Raw genomic sequence first — 26,977 nt, forward strand, 5'->3', positions numbered from 1 at the left:
ATCCCTTTAACCAAAGTGTTAATCATAACACAGATATTTACATGTCTTAAAAGAACATTCTGTTAAATCAAATCGAATAAGTTACTTAATCTCATACCATTTCTGTATGACTTTCTTTCTTGATCAAATGTTGATATGTGATTGTGGGTGGTCTAATGTTAATAAGCATGAATTATTGGTATCATATCAGTAAAAATCTGATATTGGAGATTTTTTTCAATTTAAATCTATTGTTCATTGGCCGATATTTAATTGTTCATGTTTATTTCTGCTATTTTACATTTACATTAACTTCGCTGTCATCTAACGCAAATATATAATGAAAAAACTTAAGTTTAATCTTTAGATTAAAATAATTATTTCTCATTCTGAATATCCAAAATAAATAATGTTGTGATACTTAAATTTTCTGTGAAGCTGCTTTGTAATGATTTGTATTGTAAAAAGCGCTATAAAAATAAAATTGATTGAATTTAATTAAAATTCACTTAACTGACTAATTTTAGTTTTTAGTGGAATTTTAGGAATTGTAAAAAATGTAAATAATTATACTGGCCATATTATTCATGTTTGGCTTCCCAAAAGTAAAATGGTCAGCTAAAATGTGAATGTTTAAAAAAAAAACAAAAAAGGATTATACTTTGGGGTTTAAAAAAAAAAACCCTGAATGTTATAAGTGTACAATGTGATGCATTTAAAAAAACCAAGGGCCTTATATGATCACACCAATTGGTTACAAATTACATCATGTAGTAAAAAAAGCACAATCTTTGTAATCTGAAATGAATTTGGTGTGTCATTCATAGGTCCATCTCAATTAACCCAAACTCAGTGTTTCCCACCGAGCAGCATTATCAGCACACAGCGTCGCTCAGCAGAGAGAAAATCTGTGTTCTTCACACTGAGCCAAATCTACCGTTCACTGATAGTGAAGCCGGTATTATCACCTGCAGATAAGGCCCTCTTTCTCTAGCCGCAAGCCTTGAAATCAAATCCTGGCGGAGGGGTGCGGCTCTAGGATATGTGATGAACGGGGAGCGCCGGGTTTTTCATCAGATCACTGACACCCTGATGACAGCAGCCCTTAGCAATCTCAAAAGCTCAGAGCAGCTGTCTCTGAATCTGCAGAGACGGTGGCACAACCGAGCTCCAGCAAGCCTCCTCCTCTTTCTCTCCGATCTGAGACCGCCGGCTCTCCGTTTACAGATCTGGGCTTTGGCAGTAACTGGGCCAAACCCGTAACTGATTTACGAGCAGCTTTCCCCACGCCGCCTGACGCAAGTGTCCTTGTAAGGCAGTGCCAGCACAGACTTACCTTGATACCCACCACCAAACACGACTCCTCTGAGCCTTTCACAAAAAAACATGACTGGAGAAAACAGAAGCCATTTTGGGTAACCATATCCACTTAATTACAGGTTTCAGTTTTTATTTCCTCACTTCATTCCTTGACGTTACCTTAAGCTGCTCTTTTCCATACACTGTAAAAAATTACCGTGATTTTAACGGTAAAAAAACTGTGAAAATGCCTCAGTAAAAACCCATTAAATGGTTAGTGGTAAGTTCCCCTACTATATACGGTGAAAAACTGTAACAGACATTTCAGATCATTTTACAGTAAAATACCGTTTTTGAAGTGAAAAAATACTGTATAATTAACAAGTAAGAACTGTAAATAGACGTTGCCAGAATTCCCTGCATTGCATTTCAAATGTTATGTTTTTTCTTTGAAATAACAGTTTCTTTTTAGTTTTTTCTTATCAGTTATGCTTAATAGGGTTGTAGCCTGTTACGTTTAATGTTGTTAAATTAATATTTATTGCATATTTCAGTTTTATGAGTGTCACCATAATGGTGTTTAGTGTTCGTGTAGTGAAAAAAAAAAGTAGTGTTTTAGTAACTTAAAATTGCTCATTAACCAGGACACCTACATGCTTGAGTTTACATTTTAAAGAGTTAAAATGTCAACTAGTAAGAATAGCTGCAGTATGGCAAAAAACAAAAACAGTACGTAAAAAGAGTAGTATGTCTGATTTCATAGTATTCACAAAAAGGAGGTGAAAAGTACCAAGTGTTTGGTACTGTGAGATTCTGAGAGCACATCCACTGGACAATTTAATATTGCATGATGCCATGGGAGAGGATTTTGTGAATGGTAGAAGCATTGCAACGAACACTGGTAGGTCACATGACAATGACGAATGTAGCATGTCTTGATTAGATTCATGCTACACGGAATCATTCTATATAGAACATACTGCTTTAATGATTGCAGATTACTTATTCAAAAAAGCTACTTACTCAGAAAGTAGTAAGCTCCGGTCAGAGAGACAAGTCAAGTGCTTATAGAAATCCAATCACTTCCACTTCAAACTAAATTGGTTATTAAAATACATTTTGCAGGTTATCATATCTCTCACTTGCCTTCATGCTGCAGATGTTACAGAGTCAATTCTAAATCCACAGCTTGTAAAAGAGTCGTAACATGGTTAGGGGCTTTGTTTTGGTGTGGAGGGCTTATCTCTGCATGATTGGGTAAGCAAATCTCCGGCTGATGGGAAGCAGGACAGACGGAGTGAAGTGAAGGAGGACAAGACAGACCAGGTGATGGAGCAGACTGAAAAAGGCAACTGAAAAAGACCAGGGAATGTACTACTTACTATTTCTGCAGTATACAGTCAACATTTGAAGTGGATCAAAAAAGTTACTCAAAGTTGTCCTAAGACAAGAATGCATTTTGGTTTTAGGACAACTGTGATGAAAGGTTTTGATCCACTTCAAATGTTGACTATAGTGTATAGCATTTATATATAAGCATAAAATACATGGATGACCAACTACAAAGTCTAAAATGAGCTGAGGAGTAATTATGAGGAATACTGTATCCAACAATGCAAAGCTTTCGAGTCCATTTCTGAATTAAACAAGTAACATGATAAGGTTGCAACAAACATAATGAGGTCATGTGATAATGCTATTTAAAAAAACTGAGTATGTAGTATATAGTGTACACTGCACAGTATCCAGTATGTAGTAAGCTAGTATTTCATTCCAAACACAGAGACGAGTCCAGTCTCTTTTGCCCCAGGAGAGAGAGGGGAATGAGCCACTTAATATCCCGCAGTACCACAACCTCAGCTCTGCTTTGCAGCAGGCCAGCATCACACAGCAATTAAAGCCTTCAAAGAACACAAACACAAACAAGCCACTATATGCACTCTCCCATGAAGAGAGGAAGGACGATTCATCCTCATGCTGCGAATAGGAATGTGACATTGGTCGGTCAAAGTCTTTGCTGCTCAGACGCTCTGCAGGACGCTAGATGTTCTTACTCCAAAACAAACACTCTTATCTGGCCTGGCCCGAGTCATTTACAGCTCCCTCTCAGAACAAACTAAATAAGCCTCAGGAACAGATCATAGATGTGTGATCCATGTAACAGCAACAATAGGTTTGGATTATTTTAAAGTTATGTTTAGTCTTAGTCTGTCTTGCTAACAACAAAAGCATTTTGACTTGCAATGTAAAAGTGTTGCTAACAAGCAGAAATAAAAAATATGTGGTCATATTTATGCAAGCATACAAATGACAAAATTGTATGAATGGGAGTATGAATAAGTTCATACAGCAAATATATGGAATAATGTATAGAGAGGGAGAGAGAGAAATTTATTATTATAGGTAAGGCTATATATATATATATATAATTACTATTATATACACATAATTATTATTTTAAAATGTATTACAATATTTATTCATTAATAATTCTTTTCCATACAAAGCACAAAATTACATTTATAATATACTGAATATTTGAATAGATTTTTTTTTACAAACTTGAAAATGTAGAAAAACAATCAATTTAACATAAAGGACCCAAAAACAAAGACATTTTAGATTTGAGAGACATATCTGTAGTTGGACTTAGTTTGAGTGGTTTTTTTTTTTTTTTTTGCATCTGTGGTATATTTGTTTACAACATTTGTAACCTTAAAACACAAGGGAAAATGTTCAATAAAATTCCAAATTTGCAAAAAAAAAAAAAAAGATTCAAAGCTTATGAAAATACCCTCTGCATAGTTTGCACAACATGTCAGCATGTAAAAAAGGCCTAGGCCTATTACAAATAATGGTATCTAAATAGTAAATTACTAGATCCATTTTTACTTTTACACAGCTACACAACATCAAAAACAGAAATCTAAATTGAATTATCCTTCCTTAAAACACACACACACAACAATATTCTCTTCTCACCACACACAGCGTTTCTCAGTGTGTATTATTAAAACACTGCATGCAGTACAATCTGCATTTTGCATGGTGGCAGATTTTATCTTAAATATTTATATATGGCTGCCACCGATGCCACTGTAAACTGGTATGAGCCATTAAACGCACATCATTTGCTCTTCAATGAGACGTGCCAAGGCATGCTGCAGGAGGAGGAGCTGGTGCAGTGGACCAAAATGGATACCAGGACACAGGGGCAAATCTGAGCATGATCCAAATGGTATTATCCATTAAAACAAACACTCAAACCCAGGATAAAATACTGCACTACAATATCAACCTAACGATACAGCGCTAAACACACAGGGAAAAACCCCCAGAGTAACACACAACATTATTTACAGACCAAATTATGCAAAGCGGAGTTTGTGTTTAGAATGACAATCATGATAAATTAATTACCGTTTCTGATGGCAATCCACATTTAATAAAGGTTATTTCTCATCAATGGTATACCAGAGCTGAAATATTCACAACCACAGGATCTCAACTGAATAAACACGAGGATAACTCGATTAAAAGTGCTCTAAGATGCAGTAATAATTTCCAGATTTGTTTTAAAAAATGACATAAAACGGGCCTGTTAAAAAACTGAACACCAAATGTGCTTTCAATAATGAAATGCTTTAGAAACAGGTTAGTTTAGGTCTTAGCAAAAACATTTCAACTCATTGCTACACCCTTATTTAAAAAAAAAAAATAATAATAAATCATCTAGATATATCATAACGATTTGTGTAATTGTACAACCTGAGCATTTACTTTTAACAAATACAAAAAAAGCTATTTTATTCACCTTGTAAAGATGCATTTAGCCACTAATTGTTTTTACAATTTTCTGTAATAGTTTAGTTCTGTAATTAATGATTAATTTTTGTAATTAGGGTTTCCCGGAACAACACTTTTTTTCCACACTACATGTGCCTAAACTAAAACTAAAAACTAGTCTGCATTTTCGACTGTATATTTAAGTGCAAACGGGACATGAAATGTTTAAGTTGGCAGTCACTGAGACAGTCATTGTGTAATGGTTTAGGGTTAATATGTGTATATTGTGGTTTGCAAAGTGTGTGTTTTCACCTTTACAGCACCCAGCAGCACACAGCCTCCAGCTATAATAAAAAGACACCTGCCTACAACGAATGCTTTATTATTTTCTGGGATTACAGGTAATTCATATACCGTGAGGTGGGAGTCATATTATAAAATTCAAATGTGGCTGCTTTTCTTTGTGTATTTCATAATGAAAATATCCCAGGATTTTTTTCCACCTTCCATCCATAAAATCGCAAAGTCTCTTTTGCTATAAGAACGACTGGATGTATATCTAGATTAATAGGAGTGATGAATAATAATGTATTAGGTGGACGTTGGAAATGTCTTGATACCTCAAAAAAAAAAAAAAAAAAAAAAAAAATCCAAGTTTTGATAGCAAGACTACAGTTTTATACTACTAAAACAAGCTAGTTTAATTAGTTCCCAAGCATTGAGAAGAATAAAGTGATGAAACTGATCATTTATCATCTGACAATAAGAGGTCAAAGGGTTTAAAACAGAAGATCAGACTTCTTTTTAATCTTTTACACCTGCACACACACTTTCAGTCTTTTTGTTGTTTAAAAAAAAAAGCAGTGCTCTAATTAAATACATTTCCCGTCTCATGTCATTTATTAAATCTACTGGCTCATCTTACCTTTTTGTGTCTGTCTTTAAAAGGCAACGCCGGCCATTGCATCTCTTGCAAGAAGTCCTGCCACTGTTTCTGGTCCTGATCCGAAGAGATGAAGACGATTTCCAATTTGTCCTTGTGCTCCGACGATTTTTTAAACTTGCTGTAAAACTCGCAGAGACTCGCGTTGAACTGTTTGCAGGGACCGTTTAAACTGCAGCCGAAGTAGAGCCCGAGCAGAGACAGCTTGCTGCCCAGCGCGTGAACGTCCAGCTCGGCTTTCTCTCCGTTGACGAGCCGCTCTCCGAGCAGATTCACCAGAAACTCCGACATCGCTGCTGAGCCCTCGAAGCGGACCGCGCTTGGTTTTCTTGGCTTATTCGGACGGTTTTAAGGTAAACCCAAAGTGCTCGATGGATATCCGCAGGCCCTGGCGCCCAGTTTGGCAGTCCCGCGGTTCGAGAGACAGCGGCCGTCGTGTGCCTCCACCGTGCGCGGTGTTGAGGAATGCGCTCCTGTTATAAACCGGCCCTCAGCAACAGCGCCGGCCGACTCCCGCTGCGAGACTCTCGCGACATCTAGTGGCGAGATGCTGCAATTGCACCTCGGTCCACAAGGATATCTAGCGAATCAGTCACACCACCACGTCTATATCTCTGCATAAAATTAGACTTTTTTCTTCGTTTTTAGATGAATGTATAGACGGATTCTCAGAGTAACCGTATCAGTACATGTCATGTTTTGAGGTATTTACTCCTTTGATTTAAGGAGAAAGTGGTGTCTCTTGAGTTACAGTGATTACCTCATGCATCCCCTGTTCATTTCAATTACCACTAAAAGCAAAAGAAAAACAACAGAACGGTAAAAACTGCACTACTTTAAGCAAAAAAAAATAAATAAAAAAAAAATAAAAAAAGTGCACAGGACACCTGCAACCAGATTCTGTACGATAAACACCCATAACTGTATTGCTTGATAATAGGCTAGCTGAAGTTAGAAATAAAAACAAAAACCCACAACTGTTTGGTGCACAATCATTTTTCATCATTTTTACTTGGAAAACACAAAAAACGCACAGTTACACATGCAAAACATTTTTCAAAACATTTTAATTTTGTTCTAAATATATAAACAATCAAAATGGCAACAGCCATAATCATATCCCATAGGCCAGGATTATAAAACAAATTTAATTTATGTTTACTGTATTTTAATTGATTCAGTTCTTTAGTTGTAAGGGGAGAGTTCACTCAAAATAAAGATTGTGCTCCACTTGTTTGAGTTTCTTTCTTCTGCTGAACACAAAATAAGTTGTTTTTTCCTGCTATGGAAGTCAATGGCTACCGTCAACTGTTTGGTTACAAACATTCTTCAAAATATCTTCTTTTGCATCCAACGGCTGAAAGAAATTCATACAGGTTTGGAACAACTTGAACTTTAATATTTGGGTGAACTATCCCTTTATTATAGTTGACTTGAAAGTGTACTCAAAGTCCCTTTTTAGAATATCACTTGAAAATAATCTTGAAATGTCTGATGATGTTACATGAAATGAAATCTTCCAGTATACAGAGTTTTATTTTCACAGATGCACAATCACCACAACATAATTCCAGGCCACAATTTGTTTCGCTGAACACTGCAGGGCAGAAGCATAGATTACAAATGACAAGAGTAGAAAAACCGTGTCAATCATTCAAAGAGATGTTTAAAATGTGGTTGTCATCAAGCAGTACATCACGGGACATTAATCCTCTGTGAACAACATTCGAACCAGGTCTGCTTTAAAACACTCCTCTTCAACCAGCTTCTGGGGCAAAACAGACAAACAGTACATTTGATAGGACACATACAAATTTAAATTGTTAAAATCACTTATCAAATACGTTTTACTGCTCTTTACCGTGCCATAGCGCAGTAGTGTGGGTACTCCAGTCAGCTTCAGATTCTTCTTAAAGTCATTATTTGGGTCCTTCCAGCTGACAAGAACAACAGTCAAATTAGATGTTAACTCTTAACCAAACCAAACAACTCAAAAATTAAAACTAATGCGGATGAGTCTGTTTGATCATCAGAGCAGATTTAGAGAAATTTAGCATTACATTGATTACTCATCAATGGATCCTATTCGGTGAATGGGTGCCGTCTGAATGGGAGTCCAAACAGCTGATGAAAACATCACAATAATCCAAAAGTAATCTACACGACTCGAGTCCATCAATTTACATCTCGTGAAGCAAAAAGCTGCGACAATCTATAACAACACTTCCTCCCCGCAGTGAAAAAGTCCATGCTTCTTGTTCTCTCACATAAAAATCCACCGGCATATTTGTTTATAACTGTTTTCACTGCTTGATCTGTGCATATTTCTCTCCCGATTCGAGGGAACGACTTTTGCACACGAGGAAGCAATATTATGGGTAGAGGACTCATATTTTATTAAGAAGCAAATGGTGTGAACTTAAAAACATCTTAACGATGAATTCGTTTCTTAATAAACAAGCAGGTTTCGCTTTACAAGATTTTAACTGACAGACTGGTGTTGTGTCGATTTCTTGTAGAGGTTTTTATCAGCTGTTTGGACTCTCTTTCTGACGGCACCCATTCACTACAATGGATCCACCGGTGAGCTGCTGACATCATGCTAAATTTTTCCAAATCTGTTCTGATAAGGGAACAAACTTGACAGTGAGTACATTTTCAGCTCATTTTAATTTTGAGTGAACTATAACTTTAATCTAAGCACTATCTAGTATACTACATGCTGTAACATACATTATTTATTTCTGTTTATCAATGTGATTGGAGGAATGTCTTATAAACTTACTAGGGTCTATCTCCCACTTGGCAGTAAATGAAGACAGATCCCTCCGGAAGATGAGACAGCTCTCCTCTGACCACCGGCTCTGCTGCATGAGCAAAAAGGGAAAAGAGAAACTCTTCTAGTTTTGGATTTTTTAAACAGCACAGCTACTGTAATGCTAATGTACCTTTCACACAGTCTGGACACCAGCTCTTGCCCTGGTCATCTTTATCTCCAGAGAAGTAAGCGAATATGTCTTTTCCTTTTCTTTCAGACACAACTTTACAAAATTCCTCGTAGCCGTGAACAGCAACGTCCTCGTATTTAGTCATGATTTATTTACTATCTAGTGTTTATCAGTTGTTCAGTGACAAAGTCCAACTCTAGCTGCAGAAAGTAGACTGATCTTCGTGTGAAGTCAGCTGACTGTGTAAAAGGAAGTGTGAAGAAATCATAGACTGTACATGCACTTGTACTTTTTCCAAAATAAGAGTGGACTATTTTAAAATAAAAGTCTGGATAAAAAAAAATAAAAAAAAGGAGTTGCACCACAACTGAGCATTTTGAACACACATAGTACAATTGAAATATATTATTTCTAGATTATTACATATTGTTTATTCATATTTTATCATATATTTAATATAGGCATAAACAATAATATAGATAGATAGATAGATAGATAGATAGATATATAGATAGATAGATAGATAGAGTACTGAATATATGTGGGCATTTTTTCAAGAGATTCGAAACAAGTCTTCATTTATTTATTTTTTTTTTTTTTTACATAATTTGTTAAAATTTATTTAAATTAATAAATATTTTTAAATAGACTAATTTACTAGGCTATAACATTAATTAAACATTTTGTCAGAAACTCAAGTAAATTACATATTTTGTTTGGTTGTCATATGTGGCATCTAACTACCATTAGTACTGTTTCTAATATTAAAATTAGTTCTGCATTTGACAACTGTACAATATGTAAACATTGATTTAGTTAAATCTGCTAAAACTGGGCAATTTTTCAAGCCATGTTTAATAGCTCTAATGGACATGGGTTTATGAATTTACATTCTAAACAAGAAAATCAATGCATAGGAGTAGTGTGACGGTGTGGTGAAGGAAGGACTGGAAACAATAGCGAGTTAGACGATTTAATGAAAATAAATAAACAAACAGGAAAAAGACAATGATGCTGGGAAGACAACAATCCAAGATGGTGGTGAGGTGGTGAGGAATACGGATGATGACGGTGAGAAGACAGCAGGAGAGGATGGCACAGGAACTGCGGGGAATAGAGCCGAAGGTAAGTATTTGTGGCTGAGTGGAAGTGCGTAGAGTGGATGAGGTTTCGGGAAAACACGAACATCCAAACGCAGACAACACTGAAGCCAAACAAACAGGGTAAGCGACATAAAACAACGATCTCACAAACACAAGACGTGAGACAAGCCAATATATAGGGAATGAGTAATGAGTGACAGCTGCTGCTGATGACAGTTAACGGAGACGCCCACAAACTAATCAGTGCAGACGCGAAACACACAGACTTCACCACAAAGCGCAAACACCCAGAGATCACGGTTTACGAACCGTGACAGTACCCCCCCTCTAAGAGCTCCTCTTGGAGTTCCCAGAAGGGCCTACCTGCTGATTGTATTCATCAATAAGGGAGTGATCCAATATGTCCCTAGCAGGTACCCAACTCCTCTCCTCCGGACCGTAACCTTCCCAGTCCACCAGGTACTGGAATCCTCGTCCCCTCCATCTCGAGTCCAGAATACGATTTAACCGAATAAGTCGGTTCCCCATCTACGAGACGCGGCGGCGGGGGAACCGGAGTAGGCGGATTAATACGTGCATAAAACACGGGTTTAATTTTGGACACATGAAAGGCGGGGTGTATCCTCCTATACGCTGGAGGTAGTTTGAGGCGGACTGTCACCGGACTAATGATCTTGATGATAGTAAACAGGCCAATAAATTTGGGAGCTAATTTATTAGAGACGGAATGCAGAGGAATGTTACTGGTAGGAAGCCACACCTTTTGACCCATGACGTAAACGGGAGGCTTTGACCGGTGGCGATCGGCCTTGGCCTTAGTGCGCTCCCTCACCCGGAGCAGAGTCTCGCGGGCTCTGGTCCAGGTGCGGTGGCACCTCTGGACAAACGCGTGAGCGGAGGGGACCGCGACTTCAGATTCCAAACTGGGAAAAACTGGTGGCTGGTAACCTAAACTGCACTGAAATGGAGAAAGGCCCGTAGCTGACACTGGCAACGAATTGTGGGCGTACTCCACCATAGAGAGTTGTTGACTCCAGGAAGAATGATTCTTGGAGACCTAACATCGCAACGTCCTCTCTAAATCTTGGTTGGCTCGCTCAGACTGTCCGTTACTTTGGGGATGATAACCCGAAGACAAGCTAACTGACGCTCCTAGCAATTTACAAAACTCTTTCCAAAATTTGGATATGAATTGAGATCCTCTGTCAGAAACCACGTCTACCGGGAGGCCATGAAGCCGAAAGACGTGATCTAGGACAGTGACCGCTGTCTCCTTGGCTGTAGGTAATTTGGGCAAGGGAATGAAATGTGCCGCCTTCGAGAACCGGTCCACTATGGTGAAATGTGCCGCCTTCGCCATTAGAGGGGTGGGAGGGCGGTAACAAAATCTAGTGCGATGTGGGACCAGGGTCTCGAAGGGACAGACAGCGGTTGAAAAGCCCATCAGGAGGCCGGTTAGATGACTTACCACTGGCGCAAACTGAGCAAGCCAAAACAAAATCGCGGACGTCACGAGCCATACATGGCCACCAGAATCATTGTTTAACCAACCCATTAGTTCTACTTATCCCTGGGTGACAAGCTACATTAGAACAATGACCCCACTGGACAACCTCGGACCTTAACTCCTCCGGCACAAATAAACGGTTCGGTGGACAACTGGACGGAGGCGTTGCCCCTTGTAAGGCCGTCTTGACCTTCGACTCGACCTCCCATACGAGTGCTGAGACCACTAACTTCTCAGGTAAAATACACTCGGGAGTCACCGGGCGGGCGGAGGGATCAAAAAGACGTGATAAAGAATCGGGCTTGACATTCTTGGAACCCGGGCGGTACGATAAAGTAAACTCAAAGTGACCGAAAAAAAAGTGCCCACCGAGCCTGCCTGGAATTGAGTCTTTTGGCAGTTCTAATGTACTCTAAATTCTTATGATCGGTCCAAACAATAAAAGGTACCCTCCCCCCTGAACCTTCCAGCCAGTGACGCCCACTCCTCTAATGCTAATTTGACGGCCCAACAACTCTCTATTGCCAATGTCATAATTACGTTCAGCAGGAGATAATCGATGAGAGAAAAAACGCGCCAAGGATGTACCTTATCGTCCGAAGCAGCACGTTGAGACAACACTGCTCCTACCCCCCACCTCTGACGCGTCGACCTCCACCACAAACTGCCGTGTGGGATCAGGGGCCACCAGGATGGGAGCCGAAACGAAGCAGCTTTTGAGGTTAACAGTTGCAGCCTCAGCTGCGTCCGACCACCTGAACGGAGTACTGGGAGAGGTCAAGGCTGTCAGAGGTGAGGCTAGTTGGCTGAAATTGCGAGTGTGAAACGCCGATAGAAATTGGCGAACCCCCAGAAACCGCTGTAGGGCCTTACGGGAATCTGGAGATGGCCAATCTATCACAGCCTTAACCTTGTCAGGGGTCCATACGTATTCCCTCGGACGAGACGATATATCGTAGGAAGGGAACGACTGTGCATGGAATACGCATTTCTCTGCCTTGACAAAAAGCCCATTCTCAAGTAACCTCTGGAGCACTCGTCTGACGAGTTGAATGTGTTCCTGGAGAGATGAAGAAAAAAAATCAGTATGTCATCCAGGTAAACATATATAAACTGATCTACCATATCTTTTAACACGTCATTGACGAGTGCTTGGAAAACCCCGGGCGAGTTGGAGAGCCCGAACGGCATCACCAAGTATTCAAAGTGCCCTCTAGGGGGTATTAAAGGCGGTTTTTCCATTCATCCCCCCTTCCTGATGCGGACCAAATGATAAGCATTACGTAAATCCAATTTTGTGAATACGGATGCTGCCTGCAACCTCTCGAAAGCTGAAGACATGAGTGGTAAAGGATAGGTGTTCTTTATCGTGATGTTGTTCAGCTCTCGGTAATCAATGCAAGGTCGCAGAGAACCATCTTTCTTACCCACAAAAAAGAACCCCGCCCTCACTGGAGAAGAGGAAGGATGGATGAACCCAGAGGCTAAGGAATCAGAAATTTATTTCTCCATGGCCTCCCTCTCAGCAATAGAAAGAGAGTATAACTTGCCCTTAGGCGGAGACTTACCTGACACTAAATCTATGGCACAGTCGTAGGGACGATGCGGAGGAAGAGAAGCAGCACGGGACTTACTGAACACTTCCTTCAGGTCCAGATTCTCTACGGGCACGTTTGGCAAAAACCATGTTCTCCTTCTGAAAGACAGAAACAGGGACAACAGGACAAGCAGAACCCAGACAAGACTCATGACAACTTTCATTCCACAATGTGACTGTGTTGGAACCCCATTCCACTCGTGGATTATGTTTAGTTAACCAGGGGTGACCTAACACAGTGGGAGCAACAGGGGAGTCCATGAGAAAAAAGGATATGGTTTCGCGATGATTTCCAGAAGTGAGTAGTGTGATGGGTTCTGTGTGGTGTGTGACGTGAGGCAGTTCCTGGCCGTTGAGTGCAGTGACATGGATGGGGAGAGACACAGGTAGGACAGGAATGTTCAGGTGATGTGCAAGGGAAGAATCAATGAAATTACCTTTGGCTCCGTAGTCCAGAAGGGCGTGACATTCGTGAGAGTGATTCTTCCACCGCAGTTTCACCGGAAGGAGGGTCGATGATGTAGGTGAGGACTTCTCAGCGGAGATCCCACCCGATAGTAGCCTCAAATTTACTATCGGGCTGGCTCTTTTACCAGGCATGAGTAGATGTTGTGTTCTGAGCCTCCACAGTATAAACATAGTCCTTGGGATCTCCGCCGTTCCCTCTCCCTCCGGGACAGCCAAGCTCTACCCACCTGCATGGGCTCGTGGTCGTCGACGGGACTGACCGTGTTCTCTCGACTCGAGCGCCCCCTAGCTGGAGAGATGGTATGACGCGTTGGACTAGGCTGGCGACCCAGGCGGTTAATCCGGGCATCAACTCGTAAGGCCAAGTCGATTAATCCGTTAAGTGTGGGGGGCAGCTCGAGGATCTCCTTTTGAACACGGTCGGATAACCCATGCAGGAATCGATCCCACTGCGCGGCCTCGTTCCACTGGCACGCGGCCACCAGGGTACAGAATTCGATGGAGTAATCCGTGACAGATGACGTGCCTTGACGAAGTTCTGAGAGCTGGTGAGTGGCCTCCCTGCCGGTCGCGGCTCGATCGAATACCCTCCTCATCTCCTCCGAGAGGGCGTGGAACGAGGCACAACACGGATGTTGATTTTCCCACACCGCCGTCCCCCATAGGGCGGCCTTGCCCGACAGTAACGTGAGCGTAAACGCCACTTTGGATTCCTCGGTGGCGAAGGTGCGGGGCTGCAAAGCGAAATGCATAGAACATTTATTCAAGAAAGTTCTGCAAAAGGATGGCTCACCGGAGTAGCTTTCAGGCGCCGGAAGTCGCGGTTCTGGCCGGAAGTGATCCTGGGGGGGGGTCTCCCGGGGGACGGGCGGCGCAGGTGGGTGCGATGGGCGCAGTGGGAGAGGTGAGCTGATGGATCTGCTGGGTGAGCTCGGACACCTGTGCCACCAGCGCTTGGACAGCGCGTCGGTGTTCGAGATGCTCTCCTGCTGCTGATCCATTCGTTTCACACTGTGGTGCATAAAGTCCGTGAGGGTGTTGGTGCTCGCTGCTTCTATACGGGTAAGATCGTTCTGTGACGGTGGGGTGAAGGAAGGACTGGAAACAATAGTGATTTAATGAAAATAAATAAACAAACAGGAAAAAGACAATGATGCTGGGAAGACAACAATCCAAGATGGTGGTGAGGAATACGGATGATGACGGTGAGAAGACAGCAGGAGAGGATGGCACAGGAACTGCGGGGAATAGAGCCGAAGGTAAGTATTTGTGGCTGAGTGGAAGTGCGTAGAGTGGATGAGGTTCCGGGAAAAAACGAACATCCAAACGCAGACAACACTGAAGCCAAACAAAAAGGGTAAGCGACATAAAACAACGATCTCACAAACACAAGACGTGAGACAAGCCAATATATAGGGAATGAGTAATGAGTGACAGCTGCTGCTGATGACAGTTAACGGAGACGCCCACAAACTAATCAGTGCAGACGCGAAACACACAGACTTCACCACAAAGTGCAAACACCCAGAGATCACGGTTTACCAACCGTGACAAGTAGGTTATGGAAGGCATGCAAATTGCAAGATGACGTGTTGCACATGACGGTGTGTCTCTTAGGGATGCAGGGCGTATGAGCACTTCATGAGCACTTCTCCATCCGCAGGAGCAGGAATGGCTTGGCAGAACAGTCAAAATCGATTACTGTTTCTCTTTGAATATACAACAGTCAGATATGTGGGCACGGATAATAAGAAAATTGGACTTCTGTACAGAATATTTCAACTCACTATCATGGGATATCTCATTGGGTAAGAGCTATAATTAATTTTAGTGTAACCACAATCAAAAGTTTTGCTTGAGCTTCAGGCAAAATCATCTTATATGATGATTCCAGTTATGAAACAGGTAAAAAATTTTTTTACCTCAACAGATGGGTATTTTTTAAAAACAAAGGATACCAGGTAAAAGATGATACTATCGAGAGTTCTGTGGTAACTAAAGTTAAAGGAGTTGCACGTGTCAACACAACAGATTCAAATTTGTGGGGACCAGAGGATTATGTTTTCCCCAGCCAGGTGAGTCTAACCAAACCGTAGTCTAAAAAGTTCAAGTTAGTTCTGATAAGTTTCTTGTTGATCATATTCATAATGATTTGCTTTATCATTAATTTGCTTCAATAATAAGTCTTTTGGTTAATTAATTTTTTCCAGGGTGAGAACTTTCTTTCTATAGCAACCAATTTCATCGAGACACCAAACCAAAAATTAGGCAACTGTTCAGAGGTAAGACAAAAAATGTTCTCTTTACCATTTATTAAAACTTTTACGATCAACATCTCACATCTGCACTTATCAACAATATTTAACTCAATTGCTGTTTCCTAAAAACATGTATATACTAAATAAAACATATTTGTTTGTTTTTTTATTCAGTGACAATCATATAAGTGTTTGATATTGTTGCATCAGTTGCTGATTACATTCAGCTTGGTATCTGTCGTGTTCCATTACCAGTGTAAGAGCGTGTGAGAGCACTGCGGTTATTTGTATGATCTATAGTGCTTTTACCTCCCCATTATCAGGCAGATTTGATTGTTTTAATAGGCTTGCTGGTTTATGTGTTGATTTCCATACCACCATTTCTTATTTGTTGTGAGTCTCAGGGGCCATTCATATAGAAAGAGTTTTTGTGTTTAAAAACACAAGACGCAGGGCATATAGAGACAGAACTACAGAATTAACTGAATGTTGATTGAGAGGCTACCATTACACACACACACACACACACACACACATTTTTTAATTATATATAATTTTATAAATGTTTGTTATTTTAAAATTATGTATATCCTTCTGAGAACCAGAAATAAAAAGCTTTGTGAATTTAGTATTTTTTCATGTCATTACATTGTTTAGAGCCTAAGAAAAAAAATGGTAAAATAAAATTTTTGAAAAATGATATTTTATTCATATGTTATGCTACGTCCTCTGTAGAGGACACCAGGACTCAGTTTTTCTAAAAATAAAATGACAAGAATAGACATGAAAAGGTGAAAACAATCAAACAATTTTTAGGTTTCAGGATTTTTTTATACCAAACTTTTGTTTCAGGATGGTTCTCAACTATGTTAGAAAATATATAACAAAATGATTTGATATACCATTTTGCTTTATGCAATATGTGTTTAAAAATCCCATAAACTGGTTTTCCCATTAAGCACAATGTTATCTATACACTGTATCTAATTTGCATATTGAAGTGCTGTTGGGACAGCATGTTGAAATAAGAAGTGTAATAACAGGAGTAGTAATTGGCCAGATTTTCATAATAATATGAAAAGAGGCGTGTAAAGAGGCGTGTAAAGGGCGGGTTTTAGTGACGCGCAGCGGAGCTTCTGGCCCGACTGTGGAAACGCAGCGTGATTTTGGCCTCGGTGCTACTGGCCCGAGGCTATTAGCCCCGCCTGGCCCATTTAAAGCCCTGGCTTGCACTGGCCCGACAGTGGAAATGCGTCTAAGTTATCATATTTCTATAAGGATGTACAATTTTATCACTAAATTAATGTCAGACATTTTTAAAAACCAAGATGAGGGGAGTGGTAATGGTGTGAACTTCCAGTCATTTGGTATCTGAAAAAAAAAAAGCCCTGAATGTGTTCTGTACAGAACATCCAGACTTAAAACTGTAACATGTGAGGTCTCAGAGAAATTCACTAAAATATAATGTCCACTACAGAGGCAAAAACTCCATAGCTGGGTGTCATAGGGCTGCACAATTTTGAAAAATGCGTAAAATTTGAAAAATGATATTTTATTCATATGTTATGCTACGTCCTCTGTAGAGGACACCAGGACTCAGTTTTTCTAAAAATAAAATGACAAGAATAGACATGAAAAGGTGAAAACAATCAATCAATTTTTAGGTTTCAGGATTTTTTTATACCAAACTTTGTTTCAGGATGGTTCTCAACTATGTTAGAAAATATATAACAAAATGATTTGATATACCATTTTGCTTTATGCGATATGTGTTTAAAAATCCCATAAACTGGTTTTTCCCATTAAGCACAATGTTATCTATACACTGTATCTAATTTGCATATTGAAGTGCTGTTGGGACAGCATGTTGAAATAAGAAGTGTAATAACAGGAGTAGTAATTGGCCAGATTTTCATAATAATATGAAAAGAGGCGTGTAAATTAAGCACAAAAAGGGCGGGTTTTTAGTGAAGCGCAGCGGAGCTTCTGGCCCGACTGTGGAAACGCAGCGTGATTTTGGCCTCGGTGCTACTGGCCCGAGGCTATTAGCCCCGCCTGGCCCATTTAAAGCCCTGGCTTGCACTGGCCCGACAGTGGAAATGCGGCTAAGTTATCATATTTCTATAAGGATGTACAATTTTATCACTAAATTAATGTCAGACATTTTTAAAAACCAAGATGAGGGAGTGGTCATGGTGAAACTTCCAGTCATTTGGTATCTGAAAAAAAAAAAGCCCTGAATGTGTTCTGTACAGGACATCCAGACTTAAAACTGTAACATGTGAGGTCTCAGAGAAATTCACTAAAATATAATGTCCACTACAGAGGCAAAAACTCCATAGCTGGGTCTCATAGGGCTGCACAACTTGGCCAAAAAAATTACATTGAAATTATTTTGTCATAGGCTATATAACAGTTTTTACAATGATATGTAATTGAATCTCATACTGTATGAAACTCTCTTATATTGCTGCTGCTGCTTAAAGGGTTAGTTCACCCTAAAAAGAAAATTATCCCATGATTTACTGCGGGGGGTTTCAGCAGTCCAAAAGAAGTCAAATAATGTGCATCCATCCATAATAAAAAGTGCTCCACACAGCTGTGGGGGTGAATAAAGACCTCCTGTAGCAAATCTATGTGTTTTTGTAAGAAAAATATGCATATTTAAAACGTCTGATTAATCTAAAAGAAGAAAGTCATGTCTTGAGGGTAAGTAAAGCATGGGCTAATTTTCATTTTTGGGTGAACTAACCCTTTAAAAGGGTGGTCTACTGGCTTTTTCAAAGGCTTGATTGTGTTTTATGGGGTGCACTGTAACGTGTTCCTGCTTTGTTTTTAAGCAATCACATTATTTTTTTACACCGCTTTTCTGTTCTTGTAAAAACAGTCTGTTGACTTCCTGGAACCCCCCTTCAGAAAATCGCAATGGTCTCATGATGCTGCGTTCATGCCATGTCGTGATTACTGTAATTCTGTTGCCATCTCGGAATTACGGTTATTATGACATGGCGTGAATGCCCAGATTGGTTAGCTGGCCCAGTGTATTGTTATTCGTTAACCGGATATAGTGTTCGTAGTCTGAAAATGTCAGGCCTCTTACCATAACAGGTAATTGCATGTACTCCTGGTGTTTTCTGAACAAAGGCTTAAATAACGCCTTATCAATCTGAACCCGAGTCAGACCTAGAGAATATTATTGAAGAGGATCGAGCAGAAAATATGCAAGCACGACTCTTATAAGATGTTTCAGACTGGTATGTTTTTTTTGTAGTTGTCTCATACTTTTTAGTAAATGCTACTGCTGTTTATCTTATCTTTTGATAGTAGTAAAGTTTACTACTGTCCTCGAAGGGATTATTTGATAACAGACTGTGGATCTACAGTGAGAATGCATAACGAGCCCATTACAGAGACTAACAATAGCTATGTTTCCATCCAAAGATGCAAATTTAACTTAAAGAGAACAAAGAGAACAAAATCCCGTCTCATAGTGCCTAGTCACATGACTTTATCAATGCGCATGGTGGAATTTATTCGGTAAATGTGTTTGCATCGTAGTCTAAGCACATTTTTTCTTATCGGATAAAAAGTTTATCCTACTTAGTTGTGCGCATAAGTTTTTTATGTGCATTTTTAGAATTTATGTGCATCTTGGCATTTCCGTTCAGCGATTTTTTTATGCGATAATCCAAAATGCGCATAAAAATAGGTGGATGGAAACATAGCTAGTCGCTTTACTACAGTGACCAAATTAAACACAGAGCCATATTTAGTGTGCATGTAGCTAAACGAGCATAAATGCTATCATCCAGAAATAGTTTACACTGATCATATAAACACCAACATTTGGAGCTTGCTGGTGGGATAAAAAAAAACTTATGTATGTGTTTGTAGGCATTTGACGAATGAGTTAGCATTTTGCTAAATAGCTAGCAGAGCTAACAACACTATTACAACAACTCTTCCAAAATGTATTGATATTGCAACGTTGTTTGTACATGCCGTAATAAAAATAAATAAAAATGTAAAAATACAACTCTTCCTCTTCTCTATAGCAGCCCAACATGACCCCACCCCCTCTACTGAGTGTTTCCGGGGGCAGGGTTTATGTAAATTTAAGGGTTTGTGATGTCATTAACCCAGGAAGTAGCTCATTGTAGTCCCTACCAGCTGTTTATTGTATTTTTTTTATTGTAATATTTCAATAATTTAACAAAACATTTGCATGTTTACAGTTCAGTGTCGCTAAATGGTTGCATTGAATGCAAGTAAACAAATTAAATATTTCTATTTTAAGCGTTCAAATCTTTAAATAATTTATTTTATATTTTTATGATTTTATTAATTCGCTTTTTAACAACTCACAAGCCCACTGCAGTTCTTGAATTAAGCCCAGTTTGGGAAATCCTGGTTTCATCAAATTTAATTATGTTGACATAAAAAATGGAATATATTTTCTTTCTCTTTGCTTTTTTATATCAGTATGGTATGTAGTTTTGGTAGTTTTAAAACAAGTTAGATAAAAAAAAAAAAAAAAAGTAATCTAAAAAGTATTTTCATAAAGTAGTCTGTAATTAGTAATAGACTACAATTTGTAAGTACACAGCTCTGTTTATATCTCACAATTCGGACTCAAAAATAAAAAAATATGATTGTGTCATTTTATCTTTTATACCTTTTCATTTCGACTTTCTCACAATTCTGCATTCTCACAAGTTTGTGTTTATTGCAATTTGCGTTTATATCTCGCAGTTCAGTTTTGCCATTCTTTTTCTCAGAATTGTGAGAAAAATAAGTTCAAATTGTGAGACAAAATTTCTTATCCCATGGCATCTCTTTTTTTTTAGAACCCAGAAGTACCGAAAAACACATGCTCTAAGGATGAAGATTGCACAGTGGGAGAGGCTGTTAGGGCTGGAAACGGTATGATTTAAGACGGCTTAATATATAATTGCACAGTGGGAGAGGCTGTTAGGGCTGGAAACATATATATATATATATATATATATATATATATATATATATATATATATATATATTTTTTTTTTTTTTTTTTTTTTTTTTTTTTTTTTTTTTTTTTTTCGGAAAGTAAGCTGATAATCAGGTAATGTATAATGCTAGCATAATAAGCCATGCTGCATAATAAATATTTTCCATCCGCAATTCTGCTTTTTTTTAAATATGCAAAAATCTACTAAATGGTTTCATTCTCTTTAGGAATTAAAACTGGCGTTTGTTTGGAAACACACAATGGTACTTGTGAAATATATGGCTGGTGTCCCACTGAAATACGCAAGAATCCAGAGTAAGAATATTTTCTCTCACTCTTTAAAGTACAGTTACAATGTTCATCCCAGACAGTGTATGCAATTAATAAAGTAACTGTCAGTATCAAGTTTAAAATAAAAAGTAAGGTCACCCTGAGAGGTCAATCTTTTTTTTAGCCCAGCCACCATTATGAGAGAAGCTGAAAACTTCACTTTGTACATAAGAAACTTCGTCAGATTTTCCCGGTTCAACTTCTCAACGTAAGAAACTCACTCTGATGCATCCACTGGTAATGAGTGTAAACCCTGTCTGCACACAAAACTTTACTCTATAAAACTATTTACTGTATTACCACTCATTTATCTCAAATGTTGTTTTCCTTCTCAGATCAAATGTTCCAAATGAAAACAGAACATTGTATTTAAAACACTGCTCATATGATGAACATTTTCACCCGTACTGTCCTATATTTCGCCTGGGAGATATTGTGAACAAAACTGGACATAAGTTTGAAGAAATGGCTAAAAGGGTGAGAACAGTGAATGTAGTTTTAATGTGAGGCAACATTTCATTTAATAGACATTTGCTTATTACACTGAATCTATTATTTTGATATTATAATGCCAGGGTGCTTCAATTGGGGTTCTGATTGAGTGGCTCTGTGACCTTGATAAAGACTCAGATTGTCGTCCTCGCTACAGCTTTGTATGTCTGGACAAAGTCACATTTGACTTCAGGTACATTCACACTGCTCTTTTACTAGTCGAAACCAATCCAGGTCCTCTTTTTTTTTTTCTTTCTTTTTTTTTCTTTTTTTTAAGTTGAGTCATCTTGTGTCATTTTCAGAGGTCCCAGTTGAGGTCCCATTTGATTTTGGTCTTTTTTTCTGGTGAAAGAAATACATAAATGAAGAAGAAAGCCAAAATATGCAATGCCATGGATGAATATTAATTGCGTAATCCGCTGTTTTATAGAAGGGGGTCAAAGTGATGATATTTATCTGAGATTCTGAGCCAAGTTACAGTGGGGAGGTTACGGTATTTTATTTATTTATTGGTGGTACTATAAGTAAAATTTGTTGACTTAAATTTTATGCCAATGGTAATAGTTAAAAAATGTGTGTCGGGGGGGTATCATGATGTCCTTGCAGATTTTGTCTCCCATGTAATCTATTTTTAGGTCCACTATGGTTCAATTCCAGAGATATGAGGATCGCAGTGTGGCTTCATGAGTAAATTGTTGAATACGTTTTCAGTGATAAAAAAAAAAAAAATACACGTGGGTCACTCTGCATTCAGCTGCAATCTTTTTTCTTTTAAAGAGAACAAATAATGTTGAAACTAGAAATGTATCTTGTTTCCCTCTATCAAAATAGAATGTGCCTATGTGCATGCCAAAATAATATTTTTCTCATTGTAATTTGGCACCAAATCTCAGGTGAAAATAGTCATTTTGACCCCCTTTACAAAATAGCGGATTACTCAGTAAATATTCATGAATGGCGTTGAATATTTAGGATTTCATCACTATTTTACGTTTGTCTTTCTTCAGAAAAAAACACATTTTCTAAAATGTTGTTATGCTCAGTATTGCCCTTAATTGTCTTCTCAGATTTGCTCGCTATTCCACTGATGCTGCAGGACAGAGGCAAAGAACATTTTACAAAGTTTTTGGAATACATTTGGACATCATGGTGTGTGGAACGGTATGTGACTCAAATGCTAAAGTCATGAATGCATAAGTGATAAAATGCATGCTTTTAATATATGTATATATGAGTCTTTTCCAGGCAAGAAGATTTTGTATTATTCCTACGATTGTCAACATAGCCTCTGCTGTGACTTTAATGGCTGCTGTAAGTATGTAAATATTCAGATACATACATCACACATCATCTGTTTCAATCTATATACCAAGTTTGTTTATTCCCAAGGGTTCTTACATCTGTGACATTATGCTACTGTACGCAATGAAGAAGAGGACTGTTTACACAGAGTCGAAGCTTGACAGAATGACAACGTATGTAACAGAAGCATGCTTGCTAGAAATGCTACTTTGCTGTATAATTTGATTTAAGAATAAATATAATTCAGATAATGCATTATCTATTCTTTCATATGTCACGTCATTACATATTAAAAAATGAAACTGCAAGTATTAATCACATTTATGTTATATCTCCTTTAGGAATGACAAAGAAATTCCATTACAAATAATGCCAGAGGGTCTGAAGAGAAAATTCAGTTTATGAATATTACAATAATAGTAATGAGGAAAGTGGCTTACACATAAAAAAAAAAAAAATTTAATAAAGTCTCACTTTATAGCTTATTCACTCTGAGGCATTATAAGCTGAAGTTAAGTAAATGTAATTTGCCTAATATATTGTATATAAATACAATCTCATATTCAGATTTATGTTTGTGTTGGACTTCCTGATGTTGTGTCTAAAGGACCTGTGGAAATGTAAAGCATATTTATCAATCAGCTGGAATTTGTAAATGTCTTGTTTTTCATCCCCTCTGTGGAAATATCTCAAAGATAAGTTTGCTCCATGAGATGTGATTCTTCCATGTGTTGCAAATGAGGGAATTGCTGGTTCTTATTTAGAGTAATGCGTAGTCTGTCTGCATGGACTTCAGATAGAAATCATATAAGATGGAAATGACGCAATACATGTATTACATTAACTTAATAGTCAATTATATTAGTTAATATTAGTTCCAATGCAACAGCCTCTAAAAGCCATCTTGGTCAAAAATGAGATAACGATAATGAGAGAATGAACACACAATATGTTCACTTCAGTACTTACATAAAAGCCTATACATAATAGCCAGAAAGGAATGCTAGTTTTAAAGAAAAATGTCAGACGTACAGTACTTAGAGGCTTTTGCATCTGAACTTTTCGTATGATTTAAGACATTAAACTGATTCAATGGATTTATCATGTTTGACTCATTTTTTTTTTATTCTCTCCTTTTTTAACTTAAAATAATTTTCAACACTACAATGATTTTGTTGCTGTATGATAACTAGTAGGGCTTTCCAAACAACTACACCAGATTTAATGAAATTCCTGCTAAAATGTCCTGCGTTAAAACATTGAAAGTATGAGTTGTAGCGACATAAAATTACCAGAAGAGGTCATAGTAACTCAAAAAGATCCTGTGATTGCAATAGGCTTAATATTATTCAAAATATTTTTTCCAGGGTCTATATTTGAGAACCTGATAAAACATGAAGCATTTGTGCCACCCACCCCCAATCCATCCATTCACTCTCAATTTGCCACATTTCATTCCTATTGTCTATAAAATTTGGTGTATTTTTTATTGAATTTTATCATCAGAACTTATCAGGACTGAAGGCCTTAGTGGTCCCAAATGCTGTAGAGTTTGGCAAAAGATTTTGAGTATCCTCAGTTAACTCCTGTATTCTTTGAAGATGGCATCATGGCACAGTTTTGTACAAAGCCAATTAGAGCTGTGTCACATAAATGCCCTGAGGTTAACTGAGATCCGATGCAAGTGCCAAATCTGTCAAGATCCTGTGGGTGGTAATCCATGTAAAAATAAAGTGTTTTTTCAGTACACTTCTAAACCCCTTTGACAAGATTATTATTGAGTCCCCAAGAACATTAAATAACACTCTGATGTAGGCTAACTGCACTTACACAGGTCTAACAACACTGGAAATAATGTCAGACTGAGACCATGTCTTTATTGCAATCTTAATTGGGGGAAATCACTGATTCGAGATATGGGACAAACATTTTATCTGCCATTAGTGTTTAAAAGCATTAATTTTTTCTTTTTGAAGTGAAACAGAGAGGGTCTCTAGAATATTCTTAACTCATTCATAACATCATTTTATAAAATTTCCTCATTATTCTGTGGAAATTAGGCTATGGCATGCTGGAAAAAACCAAACAATAGAAATCATCACAGAAATTCTAATGGTTTCCATACAAATGCTATTATAAACATTACAAACCATTAACTTTTAACTATTAAAACCATTAAAAATGGTTTGCTGTAATGTGTTTTGGGACATATTTAATTGGGATTTAGCCTAGTTGTTTTAAAGAGCCACCAATAGAAAGCGACCAATTACCAAGAGACCAACAGCCACTAGGCCTATTACAGTTTCCATTAAAACATTAGGCTACAATTCCCATTATAAAGAGGAAAACCATTACAAAATCTGTGTTGGTTTCTATTGCATTTCTTTTTTTTTGTCCATCAGGAGACATTATCCCTCACCAACCCTAAAACCACCTGTAGGCTTACTCAGTATTCCTCCATAGACTATCTTTTTATGTATCGCGTTCATGTAATCACAGCCTTGTTGTCATTCAGACCAAAATCACAGTTGCACGTGATATTACTTTACTGAAAAGCCTACCTTTTATGTTAAAACAGATATTACCAGTTAGTTTGTCTATTATTGCTCCGCCAACGAAAGTAGTTCCAGAGATACCATTTAACGTTGCACATCTTTGAGTAGCACAGAGTTATTTTGATCAATCCTGAGTGAAATAACCTATTCATTGAATACTAAATTATTTGTTGATTTATTCAGAAATATTGTCACTTGTTTCCACTTTTGTAGCATGTGGATGATGTTAACTGCATAAAGAGTCACTTAAGTGAAAATACTAAATCACCGACTGACAGTCTGAAACGCAAACGCAGATTGCGCAGTGATACAAATACTGAAACGTCCTAGTACTGATGAACTAACATCGCTCAGCCAATTGAATCTGGTGATGTGCCCAATTCTGACCCCCTGCTAGATTATTACCCCCCTAGTATTGGTAGGTTTAGGAGTAGGTTTGGGGGAGGGGTTTTGGTAGGTTTTGGGGTTGGTTTTGGGTTGTGGTTTAGGTATTTGAACGAGGGGGGTAATAATTTGGCAGGGGGTCAAAATTGGGCACAATACCAGAATTTACTGTTAATCCTTGGCAAGCATAAAAACATTTATAAAATGACGCATGATTTACATTTCTGTCCATTCTCAAGCGCCTGTTTCCAGACACAGACTCTGGTAAGTATAGTAGCCTACAGACTAGCCTAATTTTAATTAACTGCTTGAATAGTCTTTTAAAAAAGGTAATTTCCTTCATTTTAAGTAGGTAGCCAACAACACCAGCAAACAAAATGGCTACTCCTTTAAATACATGTGACAAACGATTTTTTATTTCATCAGATTATTTTGTTTATAGATTTTCCAACACAACATACTGAAAATTAATAGACTGTCCTGAAAAATCAGTCCTAAGTCCTGTAGTCTCAATAGAGATAGTATTTGATACTATAATAATTGTTATATTACTGATTAAAAGCTAAGGAAAACACATTTTAAAGCAAAAATGAAAGGTGGTAAGTGCACTCAAATATAGGTGAATATGTCTGAACATAACGTCTTATTAATCCAAAATAATTACTTTTGTAACCTGTTTTATTCCAGTACTCAATAATCAGTGAAATATTCAACTATACAAGAAAACAAAAACAGACAAGACACACTTTGCAAATGCAAGTCAAACTTTATTTTGGTTAGAGGGGAATGTTTGTGCAACACGTTCCTGAAAAAATGTGTATCTGGAATGACAGTTTTCGGTTACACAAAACAGGTGCGCACTGCTACCATTCAAGTGACATTTTGTTCTTTGGTGGAACAAGATGAGACACACTCAACTCCTAACACACACTCCTGAAGTCCAAAACTGCCATTGTGTTGTTTTGGGGAGGGGGGTGCGGGGAGGGAGGGGGGTGATGGGGGCAGGAGTGCATGTGCTCCAAAAGACAAAGAGCTT

At 38.2% G+C, this 26,977-nt stretch overlaps 3 protein-coding genes across 3 annotated transcripts in view; 1 reads left to right on the forward strand and 2 right to left on the reverse strand.

Moving 5' to 3' along the window:
• The window catches only part of nxn (nucleoredoxin), a 64,056-nt gene extending 57,559 nt beyond the window's left edge, over positions 1–6,497 (reverse strand). The window contains exon 1 of the mRNA XM_042739277.1: positions 5,990–6,497. Within this exon, the coding sequence (XP_042595211.1) occupies positions 5,990–6,298 (309 nt within the window). The 5' untranslated portion in view covers positions 6,299–6,497. The remainder of the gene's footprint in view (positions 1–5,989) is intronic.
• A 1,027-nt stretch (positions 6,498–7,524) lies between these two features.
• On the reverse strand, positions 7,525–9,208 carry LOC109092174 (thioredoxin domain-containing protein 17-like). Its single transcript, XM_019105913.2, has 4 exons — positions 8,956–9,208; positions 8,793–8,874; positions 7,869–7,944; positions 7,525–7,781 (listed from the first exon to the last, which is right to left on the reverse strand). The coding sequence occupies exons 1-4, from the start codon at positions 9,098–9,100 to the stop codon at positions 7,713–7,715; spliced, it is 372 nt and encodes a 123-aa protein (XP_018961458.1). The 5' UTR covers positions 9,101–9,208; the 3' UTR covers positions 7,525–7,712.
• Positions 9,209–15,060: 5,852 nt separating this feature from the next.
• On the forward strand, positions 15,061–24,084 carry p2rx8 (purinergic receptor P2X, ligand-gated ion channel, 8). The gene is made up of 12 exons (XM_042739278.1): positions 15,061–15,438; positions 15,561–15,705; positions 15,841–15,912; positions 20,736–20,811; positions 21,106–21,193; positions 21,333–21,416; positions 21,544–21,685; positions 21,784–21,893; positions 22,768–22,861; positions 22,946–23,011; positions 23,090–23,175; positions 23,344–24,084. Exons 1-12 carry the CDS (start codon positions 15,272–15,274, stop codon positions 23,405–23,407), a joined length of 1,194 nt encoding a protein of 397 aa, XP_042595212.1. The 5' UTR covers positions 15,061–15,271; the 3' UTR covers positions 23,408–24,084.
• The last annotated feature ends 2,893 nt before the right edge of the window (positions 24,085–26,977 follow it).

The sequence above is a fragment of the Cyprinus carpio genome, chromosome B15, assembly GCF_018340385.1.
Source record: "Cyprinus carpio isolate SPL01 chromosome B15, ASM1834038v1, whole genome shotgun sequence".
NCBI lineage: Eukaryota > Metazoa > Chordata > Actinopteri > Cypriniformes > Cyprinidae > Cyprinus > Cyprinus carpio.

What these genes read in the sequence shown, in the direction of transcription:
- LOC109092174 (XM_019105913.2), bottom strand. Translation starts at nt 9,100, where the DNA reads ATGACTAAATACGAGGACGTTGCTGTTCACGGCTACGAGGAATTTTGT. An exon ending in GTGTCCAGACTGTGTGAAAG is followed by an intron (nt 8,875 to 8,955) that starts GTACATTAGCAT and finishes TTGCTCATGCAG; the next exon opens with CAGAGCCGGTGGTCAGAGGA. An exon ending in CAAGTGGGAGATAGACCCTA is followed by an intron (nt 7,945 to 8,792) that starts GTAAGTTTATAA and finishes TGTTCTTGTCAG; the next exon opens with CTGGAAGGACCCAAATAATG.
- p2rx8 (XM_042739278.1), top strand. Translation starts at nt 15,272, where the DNA reads ATGAGCACTTCTCCATCCGCAGGAGCAGGAATGGCTTGGCAGAACAGT. An exon ending in TCCCGGTTCAACTTCTCAAC is followed by an intron (nt 21,417 to 21,543) that starts GTAAGAAACTCA and finishes TTTCCTTCTCAG; the next exon opens with ATCAAATGTTCCAAATGAAA. An exon ending in AAGCTTGACAGAATGACAAC is followed by an intron (nt 23,176 to 23,343) that starts GTATGTAACAGA and finishes TATCTCCTTTAG; the next exon opens with GAATGACAAAGAAATTCCAT.